General features: G+C 35.7%; 1 protein-coding gene across 1 annotated transcript in view; it reads left to right on the top strand.

Moving 5' to 3' along the window:
- LOC139708421 (uncharacterized) overlaps positions 1-13,226 on the top strand; it is a 36,475-nt gene extending 23,249 nt beyond the window's left edge. The window contains exon 10 of the mRNA XM_071620372.1: positions 12,378-13,226. Coding sequence (XP_071476473.1) covers positions 12,378-13,226 — 849 coding nt within the window. The remainder of the gene's footprint in view (positions 1-12,377) is intronic.
- The last annotated feature ends 5,327 nt before the right edge of the window (positions 13,227-18,553 follow it).

Below are 18,553 nucleotides of genomic sequence, written 5' to 3'. Positions count from 1 at the left end.
GTCTAAAAAAATTATTGATTTGTAGGATGAAAAAAAAAAATCTGTAAATTCATTCTGTATATCTCACCCTCGCTCCCGATTCCACCCCCTCCCGGTGTTCAACGCACTGATTGCATGTGTACAAAAACTACAGTTTAATTTGTAATGATTGACAAGATGGGAAAAATAATGGAATTAAACGCACTCGCGTGTAAAAGGAGCAAAAAATAATCAAACAAACAGAGTGTTTTGATGAGGAGGGTGAAGAAGGCGAAGGTGGGACAGACAAGTATTTCATAGGCATGTGTTGAAAAAATCAGCAAGAAAAATGCTAAGGCTGTTTAAGCACACATACAATTCAGTTTTTACTGGGTGGTTGAATTTTCGTGCAACCAAGGCAGGCTAACGACCGTCAAGTTACACCCGGCATTGACTTACAGAATAAGAGAGAAAACAAATGCGTCATGTTACATGACAGGCAGAAAAATGAGGGGAAAAAAAATGTGAAAACAGTTCACGTGCACTGTTACAAAACAAGGAGGAGTATAATATACACAGGGATATACACGGGGGTATACAGGACTGGTCGGATCAGAATGTAGATTGAAATTGTAGCTAATCTGAAGGACTGGTAAGTAGCTGAGGTGACTGCCCTCGATTGGACATTGGACATTGTGAAAAAGAATACCACTGAAAACATTATGAGTATAACGACAAGTTGAATTCAAATTGGGATACACATGTACCTATATATCATTAAATGTGTCTTATATTATGTGAATACTAATACGTGAGTGGAACAGGTTCACGTTAATTTGCTGACATTACGCTTGTCGGACAACACTGCTGAAATGAGTAAACATGAACGTGCTATAATGATGATAATGATAACCCTCGCAGGGGTGACGGGGTAACAGCTGTATGCGAACTGAATGCCAGACTTACAAATGGTGATAAGAAACAACAACAACAGATCATTCCATAGTCTCAGGAAAAGCGTTATTCGTACATTATTGGATGCATAAATAAATAAACCGGTCTATTGTTCGGAAAAAGATGTACTGTATGTCCCACCTCCGCTTCCGATTCAACTATCAAAGTAGATTATTGCGCGCTTTACAACGTACATAATATTATTGTCACTCTGAGGTGACCAACCTTATTTATGTATGATGCACGTCATGTCAAGATACATTTTAATACTGTATTGCTCGGAAAGGATTTGGTATACTGTGCAGTGTGTATAAGCGACTGTCAGCAGAATCACGTTATATTTTCATAGCTTACCAACTCATTTATATCAGAACTTTTATATTTGCTATGGTTTTAGAATAGAAAAAGTACATTTATTTTGCATGCCTATATTTCGACATTTCATAAATAAAGAAATATTATAATTTTCTTCCCTACTTACAAGATTCCATCATTATATGAAGTGCGCTTATTTCTTAAGAGGCGTTATAGATGAAGAGGTGGATGACAGATGAGGAGATGACGGATTAAATAGCACTGAAAGGGGGGGGGGGGTGGGTGGAATGACAGGTATGTGTGCAAACCATCATACTGGCAACCTAAATTTAAAGGGAAGATAAACCCCAAGAGCAATGTGGATTGAGTGAAAGCAGCAACATTAGTAGAACACATCAGTGAAAGTTTGAGGAAAATCAGACAATCGATGCAAAAGTTATGAATTTTTAAAGTTTTGATGTTGGAACCGCTGGATGAGGAGACTACTAGAGGATATGACGTATGAGTGGACAACAACACCAAGAAAATATAAAGAAAATTCAACAAAAATTCACTTTTCTAGAATTATGAAAGAGCAATGGACCAACCGCTTTCAGAAAGCAGGGGGAATAATTGCTACCCTTAACATATGTCAATATCAAGTTGATGGAATTTGTAATTTTCATGAAAAATTGATTTTTGCAGAATTTTCTTTATATTTTCTTGGTGTTGTTGTCCACTCATACGTCATATCCTCTAGTAGTCTCCTCATCCAGCGGTTCCAACACCAAAACTTTAAAAATTCATAACTTTTGCATCGATTGTCCGATTTTCCTCAAACTTTCACTGATGTGTTCTACTAATGTTGCTGCTTTCACTCAATCCACATTGTTCTTTGGGTTTACCTTCCCTTTAAGAAGTGAAAATTGCCATCTTTTCACAATTTGGTTTGGTAGCTGATCTATGTATAACTTGAGTGTCTCGTGTCAGTGTGTTGTTAACGCGTGATGTGCGAGTGTCTTGTATGACTTTAAGCAGCAATATGATACTTGTAGATGTTAAAACCTCTACAATAGTATTTGATATACCAAACAACTTTTCCTTATCATAGTGACTTGCAAAATGTTTGTACACTTAATAATCACAATAGGGATGATCATTTCTGTATGCAGGATATTTTGTAGGGTGTTTTCGAGAACAATCATGTGCAATGAACCGCACATTACGTGGAGCAGATACCAATATGTATAGGCCTATACACGTCAGGTCCTATGTGAGCAGTTCTTTTCGTATCATTTATTGTTGTTTCTGTTTGGTACAACGTATCAACAAACACCTTCGAAAACATACTTCTTTGTTCACCATTAATCATGGCTAACTTTGCAAATGAGAAATAAGGAAATCATCAAGAAAGAAAGCAGAGATAAAATAAAAAGAAAAGTGAAAGCATGGGGAATGAAGTTTGCATTTCCAAATAAAATTGAGGATTTTACCATACAAGCAGTAGATACCTCACCGATCAGAAAAAAAAAGAAAGACAATAAAAATGATGAAATCACTATCCTTCGCTGCATCAGTGGCCACCATCTGGGGTTTCAAGGTGAAAAACCACAGAGGACCTCCCTCATCTTGGGATGTAAAACAGTCAGGAATGTGCTATAGGCAAAATTGAGCAAATAAAAGTCCACAAAAAGAGTTACAAGCCAGCAAAACTGTTACATTGTTTATGTAACAATACAGTGTTAGGTGTTGAATTACTCTGGGGATGCTACCTGCCATGTAAAGTAAAAATCTTTTCAAGAAGATGTAAAAAATGTGAACATCCGACATAGCAAATAAAAAGAAATAATTCATACATTCACCTTCTAATATAGCATTGCATCAGCTCTGTTACTTCTGGTTCTGGAGAAGATTTGGGTGTATTTTGTTCAAACAGTCCCGTATGTTGAGGTCTTTGGATTTGGTGCCCCTTCAAACATTACCCAGGGATGCTATCTCCCAAATTTAAGTTTAGTTGAGATGTATATGTCATAATTATATTTTTCAAGAAGATGCTGGAAATGTGAAAATTCCACCTCCCCCTACCATGGACACGCCTGGATACCGCCATAATCTAACATGAAGCTTCAAACTTAACTATACTATTTGCCTAGCTCTATCATTTGGTTCTTATTATTGAAGAAGGTATACAAAAAAATCCATAATTTCTTATGTAATTATTTGCACATTAATTTTGGTAATGCAATATATTTTGATAATAAAATTATTGTGCACATTCATTCTTTTCTTTCCTTTAAATCATATACATAGTAATCTGATATTTTCTGAGATTTCGCTGAACGCTGAAAATGATTTTGATTCATAACAGCAAAATATGTTGAAGAAAAATTAATAAATCTTACAAACAAAATAAGAAATACATTATGAAAAAAAAATCGTAATTGTTCTATTTATCGTTGATTTTGCTCTTTTTTTCTTCATTTTGTTCTTTTTCTTTTAATGTATCAAACCTATAGCTCATGTCTGCAGCCCCCTTTCTATTATATTCTGAAGTACAGGCATCTTGTCCTTATATTGTCCGTGCTCGTATGTCTCGAGATGTGGTGTACTGCGTTATTGTAGTAATTATTTTCATTCCTTAGTTCTTTGTGCAAAAAAAGAAGAAGTTTGTTTCCTTTCTTTTCCTCTCTCCAGTTGCCCTCTAATCTATTTCTTTAGAAAGGTTATACTCTGAGGAGTACATGTCAAGCTATTGCTTTCTAGTGAACTCCTACGTTCTTCAGTACGTGTTATTAATCTGTAATAGTTTGACATGAATTTTGTTATTTCGTTGGTGACAAGGTAAGGTCCTTTGCCTTTAAGTAGTTTGTATTCTTTAAAGATTTCATTTATATCATGTTGAAGAACAAGTGAATTGAATTGAATTGAATTGAAATGAACGTTCTTGATGATGACAAATGTATTATTTATCATGATATACCGCTAGTTTGCAGGCACACACCCTTGTTGGTCGTAAATGAGTCTGCACCACGTACAGGACCACTGGCACTGAGCCTCTCTCCCATGGGAGATTGGCACAACGAAATGTGTGCTCGACCGCTGCATACGCATCGCTCTGACACATTTTCAGAAGCCTAGGCATCGAGTTACACTTTAAGACCGAGTTACACTTTAAGACCGTAACACACGTCGGTGTCTAGTTTAGACCACTTCCCGTTCTTGTGCCGCTGTTACTACGGTCAGAAAAACCTGGAATTGTTACGCTCATCCCACGGTATTTACACTGTCACTGCGCTCTCCCCGTTTGAGCTACGATTCAAAATAGGTCAATCTTGATGGGGAGATGGGGAAGAAATTTTGAACAAGTTCAAAATTTCTTCCCGATCTATAAAATTGCCAGATCCAACCCCATCACCCAAACGCTGCTGCTACGATGCTCCCGGTCCCCGTACACTTTTGCCGCTCTCTCCCGATCTGACAGATTGAATAGATCGGGATGCAGATCTTGATAGTGGAACGGGAGCTTAATAGCCAAATAAAACCACATGTGGGAACATTTTAGGAACACTCCGTGAGGCCCCGTACAGCTATAACTAGTTTCGGTGTTTTCGATACCTCGTTGAGTACTACTTCCATTGCAAAAGAAATTATAGCCATGATTCTTTTCACCTAGAATAAAATGATACGGGAGCACTTTCCAGCTATTGGCTGGGGGCCCCTTAAAGAATAAAAATAACTGGATGGGTTTGTGTTTTAGGTATCTCAGCTGTTATTTCCACTGCCGAGAAAATTAGGCATACATGACTTTTTTTTACCTAAAAACGCTTAACTCATATGGGGTGAGAATACCTTGGGGCTATGCCTGTCAAGGGCCCTGCATAATATAGGTTTTCCGGGCCAATTTCGCACCTCTTTTAATCCAATTCTTTACTGCTGCATTAAATCTAGCAAAATTTAGCCTAGATGACATGGTAGTTCAATGTCATGATCTCTTCATTCAAATTCATTTTGAAACATTCACATTACCTGTAACCTTATTCTAAATAACACTTTTTCAACTGAAATTCATAAGACAAGCACCATTTCACTATCCGTTCATTCATAAATTCATAATGATATAGTCACGTGATCACGTATATGCTGCGCTCGTTCATTCAAATTGATTTCTGGGCATCTAATTTAACATGTTCTGCAGTCAATTAAACAGATATGTTCAAGCTTTACCTCTTTCCTTATTTTCTTCCATTGTAGTTATTGTTTTGTAAGCATCATAACATTTCATGTTTTCTTATTCGTTTAAGAGACTTTGACAACAGTCTTTTTTTAATGTGCTTATCGAGTCCGAAGAAGCAAGAAGCCACAAATTATCTGGCCGTTACGAGCGCTTTATTACGAGCGGTCGGCCAGTTCTAGGAAGTCAAGGTTATGATCCTGAAATGGTTTTTTTATAATTCTTTCTATGTCTGCAGTACTGGTACTTGTATAGGCCTATATAGTATGAAAGAGAAAGGGCGTTCAGAACAACCAAATCGGGTTAAACTAGGCATTGCTAGGTAAAAAATATGATACTTTTACTGCTTTATAACATTATATGGATGAAACAAAAAGACACATAGAAAGACACGTTAAAATGTTCTCACCTTTAAAAAAAAAAGAAATAGCATGATGTAAATTTGAATGAACACGTCTTGAATTTAAGCGCCTTTCGCGAAACTGAATGACTGAAATACCCTTTTTGGCAAGTCAAGGCGAATTTGAATTAACGTAGGGTACCAGCCAATTTGAATACCCATTTTACGAATTCGAAAGCCACATGTGCAAATTTCATTGATCGAAATGCTGAATTGAACGCACAAGTTACAATTTTGAAAGACAGACTGTCCGATAACGAGAGTTGTTCTAAAAATTGAATGAACCTTCTATCAAATGAACCCACAAAATAGCGAAATTGGCTGGGAAAACCTAACTGGCTTTGTTGTTTTGGGTATCCATGATGTATACTATGGCCTACTTCGATTGTAAAAGAAAAACAACTATGACTCTTTTTAGCTAAATGATGTCATAATATGTGGGGGAGGGGCACTTTATGGCTACTGTACCGGGCCCAGTACAGGATGAAATGACTGGTTTTCGTAATGTGGTCATCTCGGTTGTCCACCACACAGAAGTATGCTTCCATTGCAGATTTCTTTGGTTTTTTGCTACTGTAGCCTATAGGACCCCGTATACAGGATAAGATGACCTGCTTTTGGTGTTTGTGATATCTCTGCTCAGTAGGCCCTGATATTTCCATTACAAAAGAATTTGTAAGACCATTTTCAGCTGATTCACAGCACATGTATATGGATGGGACACTGTGGAGCTACTGTCTGGGGCCCCGTACAGGATAGAATAACTGGCTTTGGTGTGTTGGATATCTCTGATATGTACTTCTTCCAGTGCAAAAGAAATTACCCGTGACACTTTTCAGCTGAATGAAACTAATGTGTGTGCGTGTGTGTGTGTGTGTGTGTGTAGGGAGGAGGGGGCACTTTGGGGCTACTGTCGGGGGCCCCGTACAGGATAAAATAACTAGCTATGGTGTTTTGGATATCTCTGGTGGGTACTTCTTCCATTGCAAAAGAAATCAGCCGTGACCCTTTTCAGCTGAATGAAACCAATGTGTGTGTGTGTGGGGGGGGGGGGGGGGGGGGGGAGGGGGGGGGGGGAGGAGGGCACTTTGGGGCTACTGTCTGGGGCCCCGTACAGGATAAAATAACTGGCATTGGTGTTTTGGATATCTCTGATGGGTACTACTTCCATTGCAAAAGAAATTAGTCGTGACCCTTTTCGGCCGAATAAAATCAATGTGTGTGTGTGTGTGTGTGTGTGTGTAGGGCCTATAGGGGGTGGGGCACTTTGGGGCTACTGTCTAAGGCCCCGTACAGGATAAAATAGCTGGCATTGGTGTTTTGGATATCTCTGATGGGTACTACTTCCATTGCAAAAGAAATTAGCCGTGACCCTTTTCAGCTGAATAACACCATATGGGTGGGGCCCTTAGGGGTTACTGTCTGGGGCCCCGTACAGGATAAAATAGCTGGCATTGCTGTTTTCATGATAAGTACACCCAAAGGAACAATATCCATCAACTTTTGTCCGTGACCCCCTTCGGCTGAATAAATCCATTTTTCGGGGCTCCTTTTTGTGGGCCCTATAGGCTTACGGTACATGATGTGACTTGCCAGCAATTCATTCTATTGACCCTTGGCCACATCCTTATATGATGAGACCATCAAAAAGTGTGACCCTTTTCAGCGGTCTATATTGATGGTAAATGACATTATCTACACCATTATTTAGACATAATTTCTTTGTGTCAAATTTTGATTTTATCATGACAAAATTTGTTTTATGATGCTCTTCACATTGAACATGTTGAATAAATTTCATATTATATTACATCCGTGTATATTATATTATATTATATATCTGATTTACTCAACAATGTGGCTTTATCATTACTTCAATAAATATCATTATAAGACTTAGCAGCACAGTTGCAGTCTTTACCAATTAAAGCTATTTATGTTTGATAAACAGTGTTCAAGTATACTTACTTAGCACATTGGACAGATATCCTTCAATGATTTAGCGGCATAGCAACAAAATGTTTACAGACAAACAGTCACATGCAGGACAAAAAAAAATGTATAAAAAATTACAGAATCGAACTGGTATAGATTATTTTCGTTTCCTTTTCCTTCACTGTCCAGCTGACGTAGTAATTTTTGTGAAAGCGGTTGTTACACAGACTATAAAAATCGATTATGATTGTTCTATCCCTCTTCTAAATGATTGGTAATCCATTATACTGTGCGCCGACACAGCCAGCGATCGACGTACTTTTGAGTCGGCATTATTTACTTTTCCTTCGTAATTGCAATTGAAATTCCATGAAACCGTATAAGGTTTGATACACCTTAACATTCTTATAGCTACAAGAGGTTTCTATTGATAAATAACATCAGGGAAAGGTAGGTATGCTTGGTGTGCATTTCTACATGATTACCAAGTTTTCTTCATAAAAAAAGTTGCAGAGACCAATGAATGAAATCAAATCAAATCAAAAGCATAGAGCATAAATTTACAACGCAACTACAATTAACGCATCACATACACTCAAGATGAATGCACACGCACGCACGCTCAGCGCACATGCACACACAGACACCTGCACTTGCACTCAAACCTCTTCCCACGACCCTTCAGTTTCTACTCATACCCCCACATCGACAATGATCCCTCATGGTATGATCTTTGATGATCAAAGTTTGAATGACTCCGAAAGTGGTTATCGCACAACTGCCGAGTTTAATGCACTGATAAAACAAAATAAATTTCAGTCATTTTTTGATTTTAGTCTTCTTCACATCAATGCCAGAAGTTTAAATAAGAATTTTGACTCTATAGAATCATTTCTTTCCTCTTCACAAAATTTTCAATTTAGTATAATTGGCATGTCAGAAACTTGGCTTAATACAAATTCACCACCAATATTTAATTTAGAGCATTATCGAATGTATCGTTCTGATCGTTACTTAGGTAAGGGAGGTGGGGTTGCTTTCTACATTTAAAACAACATTGATGTAAAAGTCGGGCATGACTTACATATCGAGGGTACGGAAGATATTTTTGTTGAAATTTTGAACAGTAAAGCAAAAAATATAATAATAGGTAATATATATAGGTCCCCAAGAAATAACATTGATTGTTTTTTAGAAAGTTTTGATCAAATTTTAAGTATTATTTCTCAGGAAAAGAAAGGCATTTTTGTAATGGGATATTTTAATATTGATCTTTTAAATAATTCTGATAATCATATAATGCAGTTGTTGAGTTTATTGGCAACTTATTTATTTCAACCACATATCAGCAACCCAACAAGAATTTCTAGTACATCAAAAACTCTTATTGATAACATATTTTCAAATGTATAAAACCCAGAATTCACAAATGGTATATTTTATCATGATATATCCCATCATTTACCTGTTTTTACCATCAACAATAGTTTTTTGCAAACAAAACAATATTTTGATAATAAAAAATCTCAAATGTATTATAAGGAAACATAAAGTAACGTTAATTCTTTGATATTTGATTTAGCGCAGGAAGAATGGGGCGATGTATTTCATGAAAGCAATGCTGATACTGCTTATGAAAGATTTATCAGCAGATTATTGTATTATTATCAGAAAAATATTCCTTTGGTTAAACGGAAATCCTTTAAAGAAGAATAGACAACCCTGGATTACCAAAGGTATTATGCGGTCTATATCAACCCGTAATAAGTTATATAAGCAAGCAATAAAGAATCAAAGTAATAATTCATTTATGAAATACCGGAATTATAGAAATCAGTTAACATCAGTAATAAGATTGTCCCGAAAATTGTATTATTCAACTAGTATAGAAAAAAATAAGGATAATCTTTTTTCATTGTGGAAAACTGTCAATGCTCTTATGGGAAAGACGGTAAAAGAAACTACCAACTCTATCATCATTGACAATGAGGAAATTACTCATTTTACCACAATTTCCAACTCAATTAATGATTATTTTATAGATATTGGTCCTAGTTTAGCATCTAATATGACTTCATGTAGGACCCTAATACACATTTTGCTGATTATTTACCCAATCCTTGTGAAAATTCATTATTTCTCACGCCTACCAATAATCATGAAATAATCAATGTTGTCCAGAATCTGAAAACAACTAAATCGAGTGAGCATGATAGTCTTAGTGTTCATTTATTGAAACAAATAATTTTTTACATTGCAAGCCCCCTAACTCACGTATTTAATATGTCTCTTTCAACAGGCATTTTTCGAAACTCATTCAAACTTGCAAAAGTTATCACTATTCATAAAAAAGATGACTTTAAATTAATGAGCAATTATAGACCAATTTCATTATTATCAAGTGTATCCAAAGTTCTTGAAAAAATTGTGTATAAAAGGTTACATCAGAGTTTACAAACCAATAATTCATTGATTCCCAATCAATTTGGATTTATCAAGGGTCAATAAAATGAATTGCTGGCAAGTCACATCATGTACCGTAAGCCTAGGGTCCACAAAAAGGGGCCCCGAAAATGGATTTATTCAGCCGAAGGGGGTCACGGACAAAAGTTGGTGGATATTGTTCCTTTGGGTGTACTTATCATGAAAACAGCAATGCCAGAAGTGGATATTCTACTGATTATACAATCGCTCACATGTGTGATAAAATAATTGAAGCTTTTGCTGCTAAGAAGCATTTTATAGGTATATACATGGATTTGTCGAAAGCATTCGACACCATCGACCATGAAGTATTGATACATAAACTTAATACGTATGGAGTACGAGGTTACGCTCTGCTCTGGTTTATGAATTATTCGCAAAACCGTCAACAGTATATTAGTTTTCAGTCTTATGAATCACAGAAACTTGATATTTAATGTGGGGTACCTCAAGGCTCCATTTTAGGGCCTCTGTTGTTTAACATCTATATAAATGATATTATAAGTTCTTCTCCATCTTTGAATTTTATACCTTTTGCTTATGATACATCCATAATTACATTAGATTATGATATAGGGACCCTTGTTAATCGTTTGAACACTGAATTATTGAATATATTGAATTGGTTTAAGTCAAACAAGTTATCTTTGAATGTTAACAAGACAAATTTTGTTCATTTTAGAAAACCCTACTCACAGGATCTTAATGTCAACATATCAATTGATGGGTTTTCTCTTTGCGAGAAACAGGTTATTAGATTTTTAGGCATTACAATCGATTCTCATTTGACATGGAACGAACATATATCCTGTCTACAAAGGACCCTATCAAGAAATATTGGCGTACTCTGGAAGTTGAAAGATCTTTTATCAGAACAATCCCTGATTATTTTATATATTCTTTAATTTTGCCTCATATATTGTATTCAAATATTGTATGGGAAAATTGTAGTATTACTAATTCGAATTCATTGTATTTACTCCAAAAGTGTGCTATTCGCATTATTACTAATTCCACATATTTATCTCAAACAGATCTTTTATTTCATAATTTGCATACTTTGAAGCTTCAGGACATCCTCATTTTACAAACAGGTATATATTTATGTACAGGTCTGCAACAAATCAACTTCCCTCTTTATTTCACAATATTTTTCACTTAAATTCGAATATACACACATATCCAACTCGCCGTTCGACAGACTTTCACCTTGTAAATCCCAAAACTGTTTTAGCTCAGAAATCAATTATACATTACGGTGTCGATGTCTGGAATAACCTACCTGATCAATTAAAGCAGTGTACTTCATTTGTTTTCCTTTAAAGCTCATTTAAAAAAGTATTTATTATTGAAATATGTTTCCAGTTAGTAGTCTTTGATCAATGTATTTTTTCTTTTTTTTTCTTAAGTCTCAGTCAGCCCTGATCCATGCAAAGTGTTTTTTTAAAATTTTTTTTTCATTCCCTCCCGTTCCTTTCTTTGATAATGATATTGCATACATTCAGTAAAACGTATACCTTACCCCCAAAATAGGCATGCTGCAGCCTTTATTCTCTCTTGCACTGTCACCTGCGCACACGACGCACTGTCACTCGCACACACCTACACTTTTATTGTCTACTATACCATGCAGTAGTCAATGGTGCTGCGTGCTGGGTTTTTTCTTGTTTTAAAGCGCCAAGTCACCATTTTTCTTTTCTGTTTTTTTTTCTCTAGCAAAATGTGTTTCGTGTATTAAGATTGAGAGTTTTATGAGTACACATATAATTGGTGCTGTATTTATATTGGTATCACATATTCAGATAGGGCCTCACCCACGTCAAGCTCTGCTTATGATGACGGTCCCCTGTATTGATTTCTCCTTTGTTAATAGATACAGTATGCCTTAATATGTTATTTTGATTCATATGTCACTTCAGACTGAATGTTGTTACGCAAATAATTTTTTTTTTTAGTATTGATTTGTATGTATCTGTATCTTTTTGTTTTCATTTGCAATTGTATTCGGAGGAAGAAAATGCAGAAATAAACCAAACAAACAAACAAACAAACAAACGCAATTATCATCATCATTGTCATCGCCGCACTTTCTTTTATTTCCCTTTCTTTCCATCTCGGCAGCACTACACTCTTGAAACAAAAATAAACACCGACATAGATGTTTCAGGTCAAACAGACTCCATTTTGCAGCCTTTCCGTAACGTGTTCCACCAAGATCATCTTGAAGATGACAGAGGCGATGACCAGCTTCAAAGCACGGCAGACATTATTCAGAAAGAGCACTACATGGATATGTCAGGTACTGTGAAGGAGAAATTAAAGAGAAACGCCACCATTATTCAATCTCGAGAAATTTCTGCAACCGCAGAAGCCACTGATGAAGACGGGTACCTTCTATCTAATGTCAGTCCGCGCAAAGTTACTGGCAACAAATCTAACACTGGCTGTTCTACAGTGAATACTAGTGACAGTGGTAGGGTTCCATTCTGTGTTAACGCAACCAACAGTGCATCATCAATCCATTCCAGTTGCAGAGCTCTAGATGGCTGTGCTAGACCAGGGAACATCCAATCGCCAATGTACGAAGAAATCCCCTCACACTCCGACCAATCTACGCCTAGCCAAGAACCACGATATTGCCCAAAGAATTCGATTGTCAATGGAAATGAAGCGTATCTCCCTTTTTCGATGGGTTTGAACGATCCTCTATATTCTGTATCTATCTATTCGAGTAAACAAAATGTAGAGCCATCAGCTGATGTCGATGAAAATGGCTATCTCGTTCTTGAAACAGCTGATACAGGTGAAATCGTAGGTGACCAATCATGTGTTAGCAAGGACACAGCACCCACTTCCGGAACATCTTTGTATGAAAATGAAGTTTTTCTCGAAACAGATCATCATAGGTCATTTTATAATCCCAAAGACCGATGCAATTCTACAGTGTACGAGAGCATTCCTGTTACCTAGATCTCTACAAATGACTTAACTCTTTATCATGTAAGTATAGTGTGAAATATAAGGTTGCTATAATGGTAGGGAATTTATTTCACTGATATCACATAAGTCCATCTACAATCACTTGTCGAATAGTTGCTGTGTTTTATTTCCCTATTGGGCAACTTAGTTTTCATGATAACTATATAATTATGCATAGTATATCAGCTGCCCAGCAAAGGAAAGGACGTATAGATTGAAATTCAAACCATTTACCAGTCTTAACGATATTTTTGTTGCCATTATTGATGTGTCATTAAACTTAATTGGTTTAAAGACTTTTTCTTAAGATTATCGACCAACCCAAGTCGGGTTCATGAGATTGTGATCAGACACACTTCGGTGAGTGGCCGGAATACTCCCATTCCACAGATAGTATTATATGATGCTTTATATACAGTATATACATCATATATATATATATATATATATATATATATATATATATATATATAATATAGATATATAACATATATATATATATATATAATATATATATATATATATATATATATATATATATATACATATATGAAGAGTTTGTTCGCAAAAACCGATAGGTCCATTTTTGAAGATTTTGAAGTGCGGTCTCTGTCATAAAGTACAAAATAATACCTTTTTAATGATATATAGGTCACGACATATAAAGGTACATTTTTTAAGTTATGGTCAAAAGAAGCAAAAGTTTCTTATTATTCTCTTTATTTTTCTTGACCTTTAACAGTTTTTAATCGCAAGTATCTCCATTTGCCAAATATGGACTTATTTTGCGAACAAACTCTTCATATATATATATATATATATATATACTGTATATAATGTATGTGAGAAGTGTGTTTTCAGTTGCTAAACCCCTGGGCCGTCGCATCTTAGTAGTGTGTAGGTGAGAATAAAGAAGAGGCGGTAGGCATTATTATTTTGTTGTTGTTGTATATAATATCCATGTTATGTATTATTTTGTCCGAATTGTCCTCAGTCTTGATAAAGGGCAGGGCCTGAAAGCTCGAAAAGTAAAATCAAATTGTGAGGATCCAAAAGCTATGTCTACCGCCTCTTCTTTATTCTCACATACTGTATAATGTATATAATTGATGTTTATATATTATATATATCATGTATATAAATACGTGTATACATATATAGTTCTGCGGCTGATCGCGAACTCCCACTGCATATCACTCTCTGATCCATTGTTTTATCTTTTGAAAATATAAAAATCAACGATATTCACACTTTCTAACAGCAACTTTTTTCATTTGCATAGATATACCTTTAGTCAGCTCGGTTCAGTGTCTAATAAATTCTCAATTCCTAACTTGTATTGCATGTGTTGTATGTGAATTGAGGCCATTATCCTCCTTAAATAATTGCTTATGTTATATACGTGACAAAGTCTCTTGCGTTTCTATTACACCAATAGATTTCTTTAATCTACCTTTTTGAACAGCATGTACGTGAAATTTTTCTTTATTTCATGCGAGAAAAACCAACTGCCCGTTTGATTTTTGTATTAAAGAAAAGCAGTGTTATACATTAAAGTCAATGATTAGCGTGTTTACATATGTATTTTCAGTGTTAAAATGACACGCAATGACTCTGTTCAATTGGCTTTCTTCTATCCTTGTGTGAAAGAGCAATGTAGAAATCAAATCAAATCAATTTCAAGCATGGGATGAAGTGATAACAGAATTGATTTCTTTCCCATTTAATCATCTGCTGGTACATACAAAACAGAGGGCACTCAATTCAATGCGGAAAGGTACATGTAAGCCGAAGCCACATACATTAACAGTAATAAACTATTCAGGATTTAAGAGAATGAGCATAGAGGTGCATAGAGAGTAGCAGATATTATACTGTACAGTGAACATTGCGTAGAGTTAAAGTAACTACCCTGGTAAGAAGCAGCGATAAGAAAAAAAAAGACAGTGGTGGGCACAAAAGTCTAAGAAAGTGAAAATTAGTAAATTACCTTCAAACATTATTGAGTTTCCACAGTATATGGATTGAAGAAGAGCCATTTAAAATGACCGAAAACATTTGTTTATCTTTACTCTTAGGATGGGGAGTACAAAATAATGAACAGCAGGGAAATATAATTTTCATCAAAATCATTTGATTTTCACACTGTCATGAGTTTGTTCAGATTATCGTAATTTACATACGATGATGATCGTAATAAAGTCTGGGTCCCACACTTATTAGAATTGCTCTGTTTTGGATATCTCAACCATTTCCAAACCAATTTTCATCAATTAAACGTTGAATTCCTCATGGAATTACATGCTCTTTCATATTTCATTAGAGTTTTTTTCATTATTTCATCAAAAAATGTTAGAAACCTGAAATTAGGTCTCAACCAAAACTATACGATCCCTTTAATATGCCATGGACATCTTTCTGTACGTGAGTAACATTTCTTTAAAATGAACGTGTGCACGTTTAATTCATATCGCACATTTTCGTTCAGTTTTTCCTTCGGAGAGAGAAGGTTATGTTTTTCGCCTCGACAGGTAGCATACTGGTGAAATAAAACTTTAATATTGTGCTTGACTATATCAGCGCCATGCTTTCGAATGTCTCTTTAGAATGATGTACTGAATTGTGAGATGTTGTTTTTCATCTATAAACACTATATCATGATTTTACCCGTCTTAACAAAAACGCGCCGTTTATTGTTGTTCTTCTTCGACACTTTCCCATTGTCTCTCCTTTCAAGATGAAGCAGAAACGCGCAGCTTTTTTTTTATAACTTATGGTCCGATGTGCTGAATGTCACTTTTATCTTTGCCAGGAAAAATGTCTACTATTGGTCTTTTATTGATCTACTCGAGTCGAAAATGAAATTATATTTTCACTGGCTTGCCAGCACTTAAGGTTTTTTTTGACTGACTGCAGCTGTGAAAAATAATTAATCTACTCAGAGGCCTTTTTTAACCCGAGATTATTCATGAATAGAAACAAAAACTTTATTCGCAATATGAGATTGTCTACACCGGCACAATGAAGCTTTCTATGAACTCTATCACGAAAACACAGCCATATCGAGGTCCTTAAATATTGTCACCCTGGATTCTTCCTCACGTCCAATTTTATCTTGATATCAAATCAAATCAACTCGAACCGAAACAAAAACAAAATTCTCAAGAATGTTGTACACACGGTGCGGTGAAGCTTTTGATGGCGTACATCGAGGAAAGACAAAGTAAAAAAAAATGTCTCTGTTTATACCCGAAAGTATATGAATTCTGCACAACATTTTATAGCAAGCTACATCTCTGAGTACATACTGGTACTAATAACAAATTATATAACATCAGAGTTTATTGAAAGGTAAGATTAGATAGAACAGGAAAAATACTTGGACTTAGAATAGAAGGAAAAGAGTAGGGCCTATATGGATAGACTGATTCGCGACGTCGTAAGAGGCAAATGACAGAGAGTGCGATGAAAGTTCGTTGAGTGTCTGGCGAAGGATAGAACTAAAATTCTGTTGAATTGAATTTGAATTGAATTGAAAAGGTTTTTTACTGAAAAACATTTACTGCAGGTCGCAGGCTGAATTGCAGAAATTTTATATAATGAACAAGAATACATTTAAGGGATAATATAGTTTCTATTGAGATGGGGCTTCAGATTTCCAACGCTTTTTGATGATAATGAAAACCTCTGATGAAACATGAAAGAGCATATAATTTTCAGAGGAATTTAAAGTTTATTTCATGAAAATTGGTTTTGAAATGGCTGAGATATGCAAGACAGAGCAATCTTAATAAAAGATGGGTTCCTCCCTTTATAGGGATCGTTTTGTCTAACTTTGCTTTTGGACATCTCAGCCATTTTACGACCTATTTTCATGAAATAAACTGTGAATTCCTTTTATATTTTGTATGTTCTTACAATAACAATTTCTAATACTGCTATATGCACTACATGTATCATAAATACTCATAATTACTTAAAACTGCCCCTAAAATTCATTTTCTTTCTCATCTTAATATTGTATCAGTGCGCTCGCGTGTGAGTGTGGTGTTCAGTTGATCGTTACACTTGGCCTAACTGCATAATAAGTAGATCATTTGGCTTACAGTGTGCGAAAATGTTCTTCTTACATCATTTTACAAGGACTCCATATAGATACTGGTAACTCTTGACTATTTTACCGTGTTTTTTGCTTCAAGGTTTCTAGTAAAACTTGGTTCAAAATGAGGAAAGCCGCAGTTCTTAGGTATCACCCCTTGTATTGGGCCTGCTCATCTTCCTTTTCTGATGTCTAGTGTTCCTTCTGCAAGCCATGGACATGTAATAATACTAATCATGATAATCATAATCAGTTGTTTTATTACTGAATTTTATAGATTTTCTAAGGGGTCTGGATTCCCAAGAATCTCCGCAGATACAATCAGCTTCCTGTAGACAAAGAGATAAGTGACTGGATTCAGTGTTAGACACGGAAAGTGTTTGATATTCAAATCAGCTTTTTCAGCTGTATAAGCCTACTAGATTCTCACGAAACGCTCGGATGATGTTTTTATCCAAAATCTCTTGTTAATTTATGACATGCATATCAGAAAGCTAAGGGCAGCTTGTGTTGTGTTGTGTTGTGTTTTCATGGGGGAGGGCAATGGGGGAAGGAAAACACTGATACAGTAATATTTCCAAGTGTCTATTCACATAATGGGTATCTATGTATGCACATGTAAGTATGTATGCATTCCTGCATGGATGTGAATACATATATTTTTACACACTCGTAATTAGACAGAACTAAACATAAGTTTCCAGGTATTGTTTTCTTTTCTTTTCTTTCCTTTAGTGATCAAGGGTAGTCGACGTACGTGCCATTCGAAACCTCTTCGAGTATGCTGCTGGCAAAAATGTCTTTAAACTACCCTGGTGGTAATAAATGCTTACAAGACTCTCTAAAGATGACAGATGACGAAATCTATCGTTTATCTATAGCCTATGTCAAAAGAAAAATCGCATCCTTCTTAACGAACACGGATGTGAAACATACAAATATTCTTATATTTGTAAAGAAAACTATCCATTGAATACCATCTTCAGGTAGTGGTTTCTGATTATCTCATCATTCCTTTTTCTTGAACTCTCGGAACGATAATGAGGCATTATCATTAAACTCTCACTCCGAATCATGCACTCCCACGCAGGAAGTGGTTGAGTAGATGCGCTGTCTCACACACGAGCACGTCTCAGTACTCTTCTCACACCACTTGAACGGACACAGAATCATCGACCGTTTATTTTTGTTTTCATTATTATCTACCAACACATGCTAA

The sequence above is a fragment of the Diadema antillarum genome, unplaced genomic scaffold, assembly GCF_040938485.1.
Source record: "Diadema antillarum isolate AM-2024a unplaced genomic scaffold, OU_Dant_1.0 seq00001334_RagTag, whole genome shotgun sequence".
NCBI classification, from domain to species: Eukaryota; Metazoa; Echinodermata; class Echinoidea; order Diadematoida; family Diadematidae; genus Diadema; species Diadema antillarum.
This window is presented reverse-complemented; position numbering and strand designations above follow the sequence as displayed.